The sequence below is a fragment of the Sinocyclocheilus rhinocerous genome, unplaced genomic scaffold, assembly GCF_001515625.1.
Source record: "Sinocyclocheilus rhinocerous isolate Xijiao unplaced genomic scaffold, SAMN03320098_v1.1 scaffold2921, whole genome shotgun sequence".
In the NCBI taxonomy this organism is placed as follows: Eukaryota; Metazoa; Chordata; class Actinopteri; order Cypriniformes; family Cyprinidae; genus Sinocyclocheilus; species Sinocyclocheilus rhinocerous.
In genome coordinates this window covers 191975-207569 of record NW_015655581.1, presented here as the reverse complement: position 1 = coordinate 207569, position 15595 = coordinate 191975, and the positions used below count along the sequence as shown (strand labels likewise).

Here is a 15595-nt window from a genome sequence, read left to right as displayed (position 1 = left end):
GCTAAGAACTTCATTTGAACAACTTTAAAAATGATTTTCTCAACATTTAGATTTTTTTGCACCCTCAGATTCCAGATTTTCAAATAGATGCATCTCGACCAAATATTGTCCTATCCTAACAAACCATACATCAATGGAAAGCTTATTTATTCAGCTTTCAGATCTTAATTTTGAAAAACTGACCCTTATGACTGGTTTTGTGCTCCAGGATCACGTATGGTGCCGAATAACGAGTGTGTGGGTTCCAGACATACCTGAGCGATTTTGACAGAGTTCTGTGTGGATCCACCGGCATGATATTCGACTTTACTCTTCTTCACAATCTCATCAAACCTGCAGTGAGAACACACACACACAAACATCAGAATATATGAGATCCTGATGAGATGAAACACCTGCAGTCACTGTACAGCACATGAAATGCAGAATTATGCGAGCTGCTGCCACCTGCAGGCCAGAGATGCTAAAACAACATTCACATGGCAACGTGCTCAATTCTGCCTTTTATAGTTTTATATTTTGTCATAGATATACATTATGCAGTTAAATGTGAGGAATGGTTAATGTATGAACAAGAGAAAGAAAATAACTATCTAGTTTCTAACTTTCAAACTTATTTCATCACCATTACACCAAATATTTCCTGAATTTATTTTCTTAACATGTTTTTTGTGCCATTTGTCTCTAGACTTTATAATATTATATTACTAATGCCAAGCAATTATATTAAATATTTATGATACACAAAAGTTGCATATTAGAATGATTTCTGAAGATCATGTGACACTGAAGACTGGAATAATGATGCTGAAAATACAGCTTTGATCACAGAAATAAATTACAGTTTAACAGATATTCACATAGAAAACAGCTATTTTAACTTTTAATAATATTGCACAATTTTACTGTATTTTTGATTAAATAAATGCAGGCTTGGTGATTATTATTAATTATTCAAAACGTATTATTAATCATTCCAAACTTTTGACCAGTAGTATTATATTCATTAATATTTTGCTGAAGATTATAGCAGTGACTGTAATGTGTGATGACGACACTCACAGAGCTTTATGTTTCTCCTCTGCCAGAATCTGATCATTGGGCTTCAAGCCATACCTGTGCACACAACAATCAGTTAGTTATTTATGAATAATCACTCTAGGATGTGTGATCACTCAAGCGTGCCGTTTTAACTGCAGTCACAGGAACACGCCGCACATATGACCTTTAAACCCACTGCAGTTACACACAACACTCACTTATCAAGAAAATCCTTATCCACCACGGCAGAGATGTCCAGCAGCGGATTCCCCATCCCGAACAGAGCATTCTGACTGCAAACACAAGACACAGATATGAATAAATCATCTTGCAACAATAATGCACTGATATTTATAATAAACTTTGAGCAAAGCACTTTGAATTAACTTCGCATATGAAACGTGCACAGACTATAAATTAAAATTCTAGAATTGACTCCCCCTCGTTCCAAATCTGTGTATGCATTATTTTTATTTATTTTTTTTAAGCATAGAAGTGCACAAATTTGTCACGGGCAAAAACTGCCACCCAACTCATCAGTGCATGCACATGTTTTTATATAGCATTATATAGTTTAACACTAAATTTTATTTTTTTGCATTTTAACTTTTGTAATGTCAAGCATTAGGAATGACACAAGAGTTGAGCAGATTCCTGAGTGAACTATTCCTTTAATATCCACTCTGTGACAGTAACAGGTGGAGGTCACATGATGGGGTTTCTGTGACCCTGCCTTTGAGACTTGAACCCTTGGAACGAGAGAAGCCAAACAGACCAGAATTCCTGCTCTTTTCTATACAGTGAAATTGACATTGTAGAAGGTTGTTGGCTCTAAACCACTGAAGCACCACTTTCTAGCCCCCCAGCCCTTGTTCTTCACATTTACAGTATATTTATGCATTTGGCAGACGCATTTATCCAAAGCAACTTACATTGCATTCAAGATATATATTTTATTAGTTCTTTCCGTGGGAATCAAACCCATGACCCTGGTGTTGCTAGCGCCATGATTTGCTGTTTGAGCATCAGGAAGGTTTTCTAGTCAACTTCACTCTTCGTGGCTCTGAATGGACTCACAAGTCTAATATTAGCCTGACAAATGTCCATTTTACACATCAAACCAGCAGTGTATCATGTCAACTCTACATGTCATGCATTAGAAGTTAACAACAAAAACACTGTTTCTGGATTTGAATTAACATTGTGAAAAATTCATGCACATTGAAAATGAATCTTTGAACCTATTGTGTGTTTAATGGGTTTAACCGGAATGTGTTTACAGCAGAGCACATGCTATAGTGCTGACTAAACTCTTTACACACACACTCCCTCTCTCTCTCTAAACTATGCACAGGACCGGACTAAAAATCTTCACCATTAAAGCCACACAGGGCTGTGATTGAGCAATATTCTATGCACATACAACTTGGACAAGCAGAAATTTATTAGGGAACTGGAAACAAAACTGCAACACAAGTGATCAGTGAATGCACGTATGCAACATGCATTCTGGCATATAATGCGTGCATTACTGTGGCGTGTGTGTACATGCATGTCTAAATCAATCTGATAAAGACAAACACACGAGTCACCAAACACCAGAATAACTGCTTGGAGGAGTAACAGAAGTTGTCCTTCCAGTTGTCATTTTTAAAATCGACCAACTGCCCTGTTAATAAATAGTGCACATTTTCTGCTTTCAAAAATTAATGTATTTAATTATTGTGTACAATAAGTGTTCATTCACATAAAGCCATGCATGCATACACATATATATATATATATATATATACAGTGGGTACGGAAAGTATTCAGACCCCCTTAAATTTTTCACTCTTTGTTATATTGCAGCCATTTGCTAAAATCATTTAAGTTAATTTTTTTTCCTCATTAATGTACACACAGCACCCCATATTGACAGAAAAACACAGAATTGTTGACATCTTTGCAGATTTATTAAAAAAGAAAAACTGAAATATCAAATGGTCCTAAGTATTCAGACCCTTTGCTCAGTATTTAGTAGAAGCACCCATTTGATCTAATACAGCCATGAGTCTTTTTGATGCAACAAGTTTTTCACACCTGGACTTGGGGATCCTCTGCCATTCCTCCTTGCAAATCCTCTCCAGTTCTGTCAGGTTGGACGGTAAACGTTGGTGGACAGCCATTTTTAGGTCTCTCCAGAGATGCTCAATTGCGTTTAAGTCAGGGCTCTGGCTGGGCCATTCAAGAACAGTCACAGAGTTGTTGTGAAGCCACTCCTTCGTTATTTTAGCTGTGTGCTTAGGGTCATTGTCTTGTTGGAAGGTAAACCTTAGTTCCAGTCTGAGGTCCTGAGCACTCTGGAGAAGGTTTTCATCCAGGATATCCCTGTACTTGGCCGCATTCATCTTTCCCTCAATTGCAACCAGTCGTCCTGTCCCTGCAGCTGAAAAACACCCCCACAGCATGATGCTGCCACCACCATGCTTCACTGTTGGGACTGTATTGGACAGGTGCCTGGTTTTCTCCACACATACCGCTTAGAATTAAGGCCAAAAAGTTCTATCTTGGTCTCATCAGACCAGAGAATCTTATTTCTCACCATCTTGGAGTCCTTCAGGTGTTTTTTTAGCAAACTCCATGCGGGCTTTCATGTGTCTTGAACTGAGGAGAGGCTTCCGTCGGGCCACTCTGCCATAAAGCCCCGACTGGTGGAGGGCTGCAGTGATGGTTGACTTTCTACAACTTTCTCCCATCTCCCGACTGCATCTCTGGAGCTCAGCCACAGTGATCTTTGGGTTCTTCTTTACCTCTCTCACCAAGGCTCTTCTCCCCCGATAGCTCAGTTTGGCCGGACGGCCAGCTCTAGGAAGGGTTCTGGTCATCCCAAACGTCTTCCATTTAAGGATTATGGAGGCCACCGTGCTCTTAGGAACCTTAAGTGCAGCAGAAATTTTTCTGTAACCTTGGCCAGATCTGTGCCTTGCCACAATTCTGTCTCTGAGCTCTTCAGGCAATTCCTTTGACCTCATGATTCTCATTTGCTCTGACATGCACTGTGAGCTGTAAGGTCTTATATAGACAGGTGTGTGGCTTTCCTAATCAAGTCCAATCAGTATAATCAAACACAGCTGGACTCAAATGAAGGTGTAGAACCATCTCAAGGATGATCAGAACAAATGGACAGCACCTGAGTTAAATATATGAGTGTCACAGCAAAGGGTCTGAATACTTAAGACCATGTGATATTTCAGTTTTTCTTTTTGAATAAATCTGCAAAAATGTCAACAAATCTGTGTTTTTCTGTCAATATGGGGTGCTGTGTGTACATTAATGAGGAAAAAAAATTAACTTAAATGATTTTAGCAAATGGCTGCAATATAACAAAGAGTGAAAAATTTAAGGGGGTCTGAATACTTTCCGTACCCACTGTATATAATTTAATTACTATCATTAAATTATGTGTTTATTGTCATTATAATAGCCATATCTTTTGAATCCTAATTACAACAAAAAAATAACGAGTCAGAGTTTTTTTTTATCATAATTACAGAAAAAAAAACGACATAATTTCTGAAGAAATAGTAGCACAGAATACGAATTTTATTTATAAACAAACATACATACATACATACATATATATATATATATATATATAAGCTGAATACGAAAACAGAATTTCTGAAGATGTCACAAATGAGGAAATAAAGCACGTTGCATCATGAAGACACACAATCCCAAACCGGAAGCAGACAAGCACAGAGACAGCCACTGGAATACATATAGCCAATGCATTAGTGAGTTCTCACCTGACTGTCGGCATGATCAGATCTCACACACTTTGGCTGTCTGTAGTAACAGAGATTCTGCTGCACGCTGCGAGCGCGTGCGATTCGTTTCCCACATGCAATGTCCTGCAACCCGGAAGCCGAAATCGGCTCCAGATGGGTGATGATTGGTTATTTCACATGCATGCAAGTAGGGCTCATGGATAGATCCATCATTCTGGTTGGCTGATAGACCCATATGTGTTTTTAAGGTCTGAAAGTTTTCGAGTCATTTCTGCATATCGAATCATAGACTGTTCGAGTGCATGATGCATGTTTGCTGTGTGTTTAATGGTAGCAGCTAAGCACCGTATCAGCTGTGCAGCACCTGTGATCATGAAATCAGAACATCACAGATGCGCATCGTGCTTGTGTGTTTTACCAGTGTCTTCTTGTTCTGCGCACCGCTGGAGTCACACACACACCGACATCTATATAGCGCTTTTCTGGGCACTCAAAGTGCTTTAAATAGAAGGGGAGAATCTCCTCATCCACCACCAGTGTGCAGCATCACCTGGATGATGCTACGGCAGCCATAGTGCGCCAGAACGCTACCACACACCAGCTTACAGGTGGAGAGGAGACAGTGATGAAGCCAATCAGCAAATAAAGGGGAGGGTTAGGAGGCCATGATGGTCAGAGCCCAATGTGCGAATTTGGCCACCCCTACTCTTTTTCGAAGGACATCCTGGGATTTTTAGTGACCACAGAGAGTCAGGACCTCGGGTTAACGTCTCATCCGAAAGACGGTGCTTTTTGTCAGTATGGTGTCCCAGTATAGTGTTTATAGTGAGATACTTTTTAATACTGCATTAAAATAAGTCCAGGTGTACGGATGCTTTCTATTTTGGCCTAAAACATTGCAATATATTTTCTGTTAATATCAATATCTGTATAAGTCAGTAATTTTGCTTCACCATAGAATGAAGAATGCTGAGAGTTGGCTGAGGTTATTTACATTTACAGTTGTAGTCTTAAAAGGTACAGTAGGTACTTTTTTAGCAAGGAATATTAAAAAGTAGATTTAAGGAGAACGTGTAGAATCGATCAATGTGTCAATGTAATAAGCATAATTAAATGGGTAAAATAGACCAATTTTAATTAGATTTAATTAATATGCATATTTATTATTCTTCTTTCCTCCACCCAGCATCTTTAGACTTACACGAGTTAGATTTGTTGCATGTGTTCAGAAAAAAAATTAACCAGATTTTTTTATTTAATTATAAATAAAATTATTCAAATGTATAGGGTAAATATTCACTTCAAAAAAATAAACTGGAGAAACTTATACGATTTAAAATATACTCCTTAAAAATTTGTAAGCACTTTTTAACTTTAACTGGGGATATTACATGTCAAAAATGTATCTAATTGATAAAAAAAAATAGTCAGTTGTTATAATATTATGAATGTCATAGAGGGTTAACTGGTAAAAAACTGCAATGAATGGAGTGTTAGTGACAACAGAAATAAGATGAAGAGAATCAATGTGGAATAAATAGCTTTATATTTAGAAGGCCAATTTAATTTGCATGACCTTTAAAGCATTATATAATGCATATTCATCGACCATTTAAAGTAATGCCAACATATAAAGCCCCACACATATGATTCAGTTGATAATTAGTTCTTTTATTATGACAAGGCACATCAGGTCTTACAGGCTGTCTTTAAAGATGAACACATTATTTACATAAAACCTGCTGGTCTCCTCAATGATAGAAAAGGCAAAGATATGAAAAGAGCCAATTCTCACTCAGATAAATATACTTGAGTGTGCTTTCTGTAGTAGTGTATTGAGCACAGTGAAGTCTTAGTGGAAATACGAGGACGGCATGAGTGTCTGTCTGTGTGTGCGAGTGTGTGAGTGTCTGTCTGTGTGTGTGTGTGTGCGTGTGAGTGAGTGTGTGTGTGTGTGAGTGTCTGTCTGTGTGTGTGGTTATATCATGCAAACGGACTGGTTTGGCATAGATTACAGGAAGCACCAGGTCGCAGGTTTGATTCCCTCTTCATTTCAGTACTTGTATTGGAGTTTGCAGCGTCGTCCCTGAATGAAAGTTTGATTTATATGCACAATAAACACTTTACAATAAAAAGCACATTCAGAGGATTTTATAATCCAAAATCTGTGCTTGTGTTTTTGTTTGTGAAGACATAATATTAGTTTGTGCATGTGACATTTATTAATACATTCAAAGAGTGAAAACGAGGCTGTTGGTATATATATATATATATATATATATATATATAGAAATGACACCTTAAGAAATGAACAGCTTCAAAATGCACAGATTGTTTTGTTTCTGTAAAAAAACAAAAGAAAAAAGAAATTATGACCTTTCTGAAATACCAGAATTAAACTTTCCCTCAAAAAATATCAACCTGGGATCCATCAAAACAAAATAAATAATTTGAAAAAAAGCAATCGAGCAAGTTAACGTCCCTTCTTTTAAACTCATGGTCGTTCAAGCTGAATGAACTGCATGTGAATCTTGTTGAAATGGGAGTAAAAATGGCACAAAAAGAAACACTCAACAAATCTTTTTGGTGAATAGATTCACAAGAGTCACTTTCCCCCAAACGCTAGATGGTTTAACGTTCGAAAATGAAAAAATTAAGCAAGTCATAAATATTACTGCTGTAATTTTACAGAAATTTATATTATTACAAATTTTTTTTTTTCTTCAATTTTTTAAATATTTCATCAATATTTTTTTATTTAACTGAAATATTACAATATTTATTTTTGATTAATATTTGTATTTTTATATATAGTATTTTTTATATATAACAACAATAATACAAAATATATTATTATTAATATTAATTTTAACATTACATGTGTAAAATAACACTATTATATAGTCATATATATAATAACAAAATTTTGTGCGAAATTGTGCAGCCTTACATTCAAGCACAGCAAACTTGGAGTTTCTTTTTTTAAAATTGCATTTTATACAGCAACTGCAATCGCAATTTTTAATCAGAAAAATCAGTTATTTTCCCCCCCCCCAAATAATGCAGTCCTAAAAGAAACAACCAAATTGAAGTGGAATTTATTCCAGTATCTTCTATCTGGTCTCAGTTTGGTTTGCTTTTGAGCATTTTTGGTAGCTTTCTGGGTAAAAAAATAAATTAATAAATAAAAAAAACCTTTGTTGATCAAGTACTGCTGGCATCCTGTTTGACATAAAAAGATTACTGAAAAAAAAAAAAAATTTAAATATAAAAACATCTAAAAAATAAAACAAAAAAAAGTGTCAAATAAAAATAAAACAATATAAAAAAAATTAAATCATAAAAAATATAATGAAATAAATCTCAAACCCTGAAACACATCATCCATTATGGACTGTTTGCTCTTCTCACCTGCAGTAAGTTGGTTCGTATGCGTTTGTCTGTGCACTGTTTGGCGACCTCCTTGGCGAGGAGCGTGACCTCGTCTGAGGCTTTAGCGATGTCTTTGGCGCACTGGATGAGCGCCCTCTTATTCCCGCTGGCGCCCCGGACCAGTCGAGACATCTCGGCCATCAGCAGAGCCATGCGCTTGGCAGCTCCGATGATGTCATTGCCCTGCAAGAAACCTCGTTTAATATCTATACATGCGCCGCAAACCAACCCAAACCCATCAGACTCACCTTGCTGGACCACTTGCGGGCCTCGTCGTGCAGCTGCCTCGCAGCCACCATCATGGGCTCGCTGACCATCTCTCCGGCCTGCTGTTCAGGGAACTCCTCGTCCTTCTCCTCCGGCGGTGGAGGTCTGGGAGGAGGCACTTCACCCTCTGGCAGCGGCGGTTTTGGAGGGGCGGCGTTGTCGCTTATCTGAAGGAGAACCGGGATTGGTGATTAAAACCGTGCTGGTGCAGTAAATGCATGCAGCTGCGGGAGTCTGCGGTGAATCTGACCTGCAGGTGCTCCAGGTCTGGAGGTGGAGGAGGGAAGTCTGGCTCCTGCGGCTGGAACGCCTCCTGGACTTTAGCCACGGCACCCAGGATCTTATAACCCGAGTCCAGGAAGCCCCTCTGAAGGCCTGACCAGGAAGACAATGGGCACAGGTTCAACTAAAGGCCTTTCCACACTGAGCGCGATGCGAATCGCCGAAGAACGGTGCTTTCACACCGAGTGCGAAACGATTGTTCGCCTTCTGCTAAGTCACACCTGCACACTAGGTGGCGCCGACCAACAATGCATTTTTCCTCAGATATGTATCTCGTTAGTGTTGTCACGGTACCAAAATTTCAGGATGCGGTACCAATACCAGTAAAAATCCACGGTTCTCGGTACCAATTTCGGTACCAAAGCAAAACACAAAAACATGCTAATTAAAAAAGTTGACTATACTTTCATTTAATCCAAACCGTGTACATATTTAATTTTAAAGGGCTTTTGAAAACCTTCTAGAGCTCAGAAATACAGTGATATAAAAACACCCGCACCAGGTTTCGACTTTGACACGTGCAGTGCTCATGTTTATTCAACGAAGTCAAAGCCTTTTGGAAAATCTATTTGTGGCGGTCAGTTTTGATATTGTGGCGGTCAGTTTTGATATTGTGGCGGGCTGCCACAAATAAATCAATGTATAGGAAACACAAGATCTAAATATTAAAATGAAACTGACCTGCTTGAACTCTTTAATTTGATCTGGGTGTCTGTCTTTAAAGTGTTTTGTTAGTTTGGTGTGTTTCCTCGTTTGTCCATGTCGCCACGTCTCAGTGCTTTTATGAAGAGAGCGCATCTGCGCACCTTTCGGATAGCGCATCAAGAACCGGGTTGACCGGGTACTCGGTACCACCGGTACTTAAAAAAACCTGGTACCGTAACCTTTTCATTTTTTTAGTACCGACTTGGTACCGAAATACCGGGTCTTTTGACAACACTATATATCGTAAATGGATTTAACATCTAAATAAAGATAAACAAAGTTTGGCTCTACACCAGAAACTCAAACTATCTATAATGCTTACAAGAATAGGCTACATCCTAAAATATAATTAGAAGTACAATTAGCATCAAGCTACACTTGAAAATGTATTTGCTTACCCACTTTAAACCATCATCGAGTGCTTGTAATAACCTCCGATTGTGATTTATAGTTGATTCTATAATAAGCAGACGCATGCACCCATAATCATATGTCTATTTGCTTTCACATTTCATGTGTAGAAAAATGTTTAACTCGATTTTTTTAATACGGAAGATATAGACTAGAGAGTGAACGCGCTCGGACTCATAACACTCGCGCACAGTGCTCTCCAGATCACATGATTCAGTGGAGAATTATTAGACATGTTATTCTGTATAAAGAACATGTGAGAATAAATCTGTTCTCGAATACCAACGATAACAAGAACTCAGCATCCACTCTCTTATCCAGGACACTCTTCTTCAGTGTTTGTTTTCACTGGTTTTCGAAACAGCGCCACCACTCTTACCCTTTTGTGCAACAGCAGCTGCTCCGGTCAGGTGATCCTAGCTCAAATCTTATTGGACGGCTCGTGTTTTCGCTTTGCGAAACTGAAAAGATTTGTCGGACTGGTGCGGAAAAAAACATTTGCATTTTCGGTGCGCGAATGTTCACGGTCTATGTGGAAGCATCCATAGAAATGTATCGTTTTATTCCAGTGCGTCATCGCATCCGATATTCGTTTCACTTTTTCGTGCTCAGTGTGGAAAGGCCTTAAGGCTGTGACTGAATTAAATAAATATATGCGATGTGTTTCAGAGTGAAGCGCGGCACTGTGTTCATGTACACGCCAGCAGCTCACGATCCGGTGTTTTCAGCATCTCAGAGCGGCAGGAAATGCTGCTCCACTGCTTTCACGTGTATTTGAGAACACGACCTGCTCCAACCATCTTGAGACTTGTAGGTTTAACGATTAAAAATTTATAAATTAAGAAAGTCAAACATTAATATTGTAATTTTACATTTATACTGTAAAAAAAAGATTATTATCCCCCCCCCAAATACTCTTTTTTTCTTTTACAGTGAAATGTAACAAACAGCTATTTTTATTTTGTTTAATTTTGTATTTAGTAGCAGTAATAATATTTTTTATAGTTGGTAAAAATATTATAATTTTTTTATAATTTTTTATAAACCACATTTTTGCCAAATTGTGAAGCCTTACAATTGCACAGCAGTGAGATATTACAATAGCATTATTTCTTATTTTGTTTAATATTTGTAATATTAAGTAATACTACTACTAATAATAACAGATAATTTTATAGTCATATTTTTATATAAATCACAAGTTTTTTTTGCCAAATTGTGAAGCTCTAAAAACATACATTAAACATTTTGTTAGTAATAATAATAATAATAGTAATATTTTTTTGTTTGTTAGTTTTATTTTTTATTTGTTAGTAATAATAACAATAATAACAACAACAACAACAACAATAATAATAATAACAATTTTATAATCATGTCCATGTCAATATATAAATCACAAAATTGTTGGCCAAATTATGAATCCCTACAATCATGTAATCAAATTTTATTTAGAAATAATAATAATAATAATAATAATAATAATAATAATAATAATAATAATAATAATAATAATAATAATAATAATAATAATAATAATAATAATAATAATAATAATAATAATAATAATAATAATAATAATAATAATAATAATAATAATAATAATAATAATAATAATAATAATAATAATAAGCATTAATATTATTATTGATAATTTTATAGTCATATTTATAAAAAAATCACAACATTTTTGGTTAAATGATATCATATAAACAAGCATAACAGTGAAATATTACAATAGTAATAGTTATTATTTTGTTTCATATTTTTATTTAGTAGTAGTAGTAGTAGTAATAATAAATAAGTTATAATAAGTTAAATAAAAACTTTTATGGTCATATTTATATATAAATCACTAAAATTTTGGCCAAATTGTAAAGCCAAATAAAATAGCATTTTAAATGAAATTTTTTTTTTTAATCGGATAAATCACAATTAGATATTTTCCCCATGACATGCAGCTCTACTTTCAACCAACCACTCTTCCCGCAGATCTTTAAAAGTGCACTAATATATATATATATATATATGAGTGATGCTAGCCTGTGATAATGATGCTGGGTGCTGTGGATGGTTGCTATGCAGTTGTGTGTCTCACCGTGGTCCTGTATGTTGGCGGCCACGGCCTTGGCGTCCATGACCATCGGTGAGATGGTCCTGCTGAGCTCGTCAGACGCCGCTTTCACGGTCTCTCTGAACTTCGGGTCCTCTGAGTTCTCCACCTCTCGCTTCGCCACCAGCAGGATCCGATTGGCTCGCCGGGCGATGCTGGTTGCCCCGGCGACCAGCATCTGAGGCTGGTGATTGGCCATAGCTACCTGACACTTGTCCAGATCTTTCTTAATGGCTTCTTCTGATGCATACAACAGAGACCTGGTGTCAATCGCTTCATCCACCAGACCTGAGAGACAGACAGAGAGAGTTGAGATTTGTTCATACAGTTACCGTAGATGATTTATGCAAATGAAAAAAGTAAACATTGTCCCCATTCAGATAGAACTACTCAGACAAACATTGTGATTTCAACCAATTTATATTGTATTTTTTATACAATTTATTTTGATCTTTGTCAAATACTGTAACAATTTTTTTCATTGCTCTCTGATAGTTTTCTGGACAAAATAACCATTTGTGGGTCAAGTACTGCTGGCATCCCGTCTGATAATTACGGACAATAAAATAAACTAAAATATTAAAAAATAAAATGTTAAATAAAAAATAAAAATAAAATGTAAAATAAACAATAAAACAAAATAAAAATGAAATAAATACATTAGATCCTGTCTGACATAAAAAGATATGGGCTAAAAATTTAATTAAATTAAATAAAAAAAAATTAATCAATTAAAAAAAGACAATTTTAACTAAAATAATAAAATTAAATAAAAATTAAATAAGTAAAAATAAATACATTAGATCTATGGATAACATCTTGTCTGACATAAAAAGATATTTACTGAAAATAAAATGAAATAAAAATATAAAATAAATTAAATAAAAATATAAACAATACATAGATAGATAGATAAATAAAATAATATAAAATTTAAATAAAATTCAATAAATGAAAAATTCATTACATAGATCGATATATAGCATCCTGTCTAAAAAAACAAAAAAAAAAAACAATATAAAAACAAAAAATGAAATAAATCAATAAAAATATGAACATCAGACAGAAGTTTGTCACCTGTCATTTTCTCGACATTGTCGATCCACTGATTCTTCATGGTCTCAAAGTGTTCGTAAGCCGCCTGGTTTCCAGGATTCTTCAGGAGGATGCGAGCTGCAGAGACGACCTGACGAAAAAAATGTTTAAAAATCACACTTATGTACAGTAAATTTTCCACCAGCTTCGGTCTCGTGTGAACGGTGTTTCTGTTACCTGCGGCGTCAGATCTCGGGCTGATTTGACGGCCGTCTGGATTCCCTCCACCGTGCTCTTGTTGGCCGTGCCGACTGCGGCCGCTTTCTCCGCCGTGGCTCCCAGACGACCCGAGTGATTCTCAAAGTTTGCGGCCCGCTCCTCAAACACCTGATCACACACACATTATCCATAAATGTAATTTATTTCTGTGATCAAAGCTGAATTTTCAGCATCATTACTGCAGTCTTCAGTGTCACATGATCTTCAGAAATCATTCTAATATGCTGATTTGCTGCTCAAGAAACATTTCTGATTATTATCAATGTTGAAAACAGTTGTGCTGCACAATATTTGTGTGGAAACCGTGATGCATTTTATTTTTCAGGATTCACAGATGAATAGAACGTTTAAAAGAAGAGCATTTATTAGAAATATAAATCTTTTATAACATTATAAATGTCTTTCTTGCCACTTTTGATCACTTTAATGCATCCTTGATTAATAAAAAGTATTAATTTCCCCAAATCTTTGAATGGTAACGTATAGAACTTGTGAAATATCACATGATGCTGTTGGTCTCGAGAGGAAGATTTATATTCCCTCACCAGCAGGTGGAGCTCTTTACTGTATCGTTGTGCATGTGTGATATTGAATATGACTGCGCTTGCATGCATTTATCACATTTATTTGTTTAAAAATAGTGATAGTTGTGTATTTGCATGTACATAAACGGGACTATTTTCTGCACTTAACTTTTTTTTTTTACAGAATAATAATTATATAAAAACAAAATAAAATATTTATAAAAAAATAATTAATTACAAACAGAAAAGTTATTAGAAGAAATGTATTACAAAGAAAATAAAAATGACAAAAGCACATAAAATATAAAAATAAAAGCTTGTTCAAGCTTATTTATAACAGTACATAAATAATAGCTCTGTTATGATTGGCTAACCTCAGTGTAAGCAGGTGAAGTTCACTCTGTCATTTATCAAGTCAATGAGAACTGATCATGTGTTTGTAAATGAGTAAATAAATATTTGTGAGAACATGAGAATATTTCTGAATGTTGTTTCTGGAGGTCTGGCTGAAGCGGGGAGATGAGCATGACTTACTTTGAGTGTGTCCTGCAGCTGCTGAGCGATGGCGCGGGCCTGAGGACCGTCTCCCTCCCCGCGGACCGCTAGCTCGGCTAACTGCCCCATCAGGTGCTCCACCTCCTCACATTTACCCAGCAGCCCCTGCCTCTGTGACGCCGGCAGCGCATTGGCCAGACGACGGCCCTCGGCGACCAGCCCACGGATCGCAGCCTGACCTACAATCACAAACACACAAACCCTAATGCAAAGGAGATCCGTTTCACTGGAGTATGAGAGAGAGCGGGATGAGAGCCGCACCGACGCCGCTGTCGTCCAGCGAGGAGTTGTCGATCCATCTCTGCGCCTGCTCCATCTTCCCCTCCAGGTGAACGGCCGCTTTGGCGGGCCGAGTGTTGGCCACTGCTTTGCTGGTTTTGGACTGGAGGTTCTGCAGAGCTGTGGCGATCTGCTTCGCCAGCGCTCGAGCCTCAGGAGTGTCGCCCTTACCACTGAACACAGACACAGACACAGAGACACAGAGACACACACAGACACAGACATACACAGACACACACACACAGACACACACACACACACACAGAGACAGACACACACACAGAGACAGACACATAGACACAGACACAGACACACAGACACAGACACACACAGACACAGACACACAGAGACAGACACACACACACAGAGACAGACACACACACACACAGAGACAGACACACAGACACAGACACACAGACACACACAGACACACAGGTTTTCCTATTTTAATATACATTAAAATCTAATTTATTCCTGTGACGTAAAGCTGAATTTTCAGCATCATTACTCCAGTCTTCAGTGTCACATGATCTTCAGAAATCATTCTAATATGCTGATTTATTATCAGTGCTGAAACTGTTGCTGCTTCATATTTTGTTGGAACCTGTGATACTTTTTTTCAGGATTCTTTGATGAATAAAATGTTTAAAAGAAGAGCATTTATTTAAAATAAAAATCTTTTCTAACAATATACACCACAGTTCAAAAGTTTGGGGGACAGTATATTTTTATTCTTTCTTTTTTTGAAAGAAATTAAAACTTTTATTCAGCAAGGATGTTAAATTGTTAAGAAGTGATAGCAAAGATTTATATTGTTAGAAAATATTTATATTTTGAATAAATGCTGTTCTTTTTAACTTTTTATTCATCAAAGAATCCTGAAAAGTATCGCAGTTTCC

General features: G+C 36.7%; 2 protein-coding genes across 2 annotated transcripts in view; both read right to left on the bottom strand.

Moving 5' to 3' along the window:
• The window catches only part of LOC107718675 (adenosine kinase-like), a 9287-nt gene extending 4265 nt beyond the window's left edge, over positions 1-5022 (bottom strand). Inside the window, exons 1-4 of the mRNA XM_016525864.1 lie at positions 4833-5022; positions 1260-1334; positions 1063-1116; positions 255-333 (exon numbers count right to left, since the gene is read on the bottom strand). Of these exons, the coding sequence (XP_016381350.1) occupies positions 255-333; positions 1063-1116; positions 1260-1334; positions 4833-4846 (222 nt within the window). The 5' untranslated portion in view covers positions 4847-5022. The remainder of the gene's footprint in view (positions 1-254; positions 334-1062; positions 1117-1259; positions 1335-4832) is intronic.
• A 2996-nt stretch (positions 5023-8018) lies between these two features.
• LOC107718685 (vinculin-like) overlaps positions 8019-15595 on the bottom strand; it is a 34621-nt gene continuing 27044 nt past the window's right edge. Inside the window, exons 11-19 of the mRNA XM_016525875.1 lie at positions 14679-14869; positions 14397-14596; positions 13297-13461; positions 13102-13210; positions 12010-12312; positions 8764-8888; positions 8495-8680; positions 8226-8429; positions 8019-8036 (exon numbers count right to left, since the gene is read on the bottom strand). Of these exons, the coding sequence (XP_016381361.1) occupies positions 8019-8036; positions 8226-8429; positions 8495-8680; positions 8764-8888; positions 12010-12312; positions 13102-13210; positions 13297-13461; positions 14397-14596; positions 14679-14869 (1501 nt within the window). The remainder of the gene's footprint in view (positions 8037-8225; positions 8430-8494; positions 8681-8763; positions 8889-12009; positions 12313-13101; positions 13211-13296; positions 13462-14396; positions 14597-14678; positions 14870-15595) is intronic.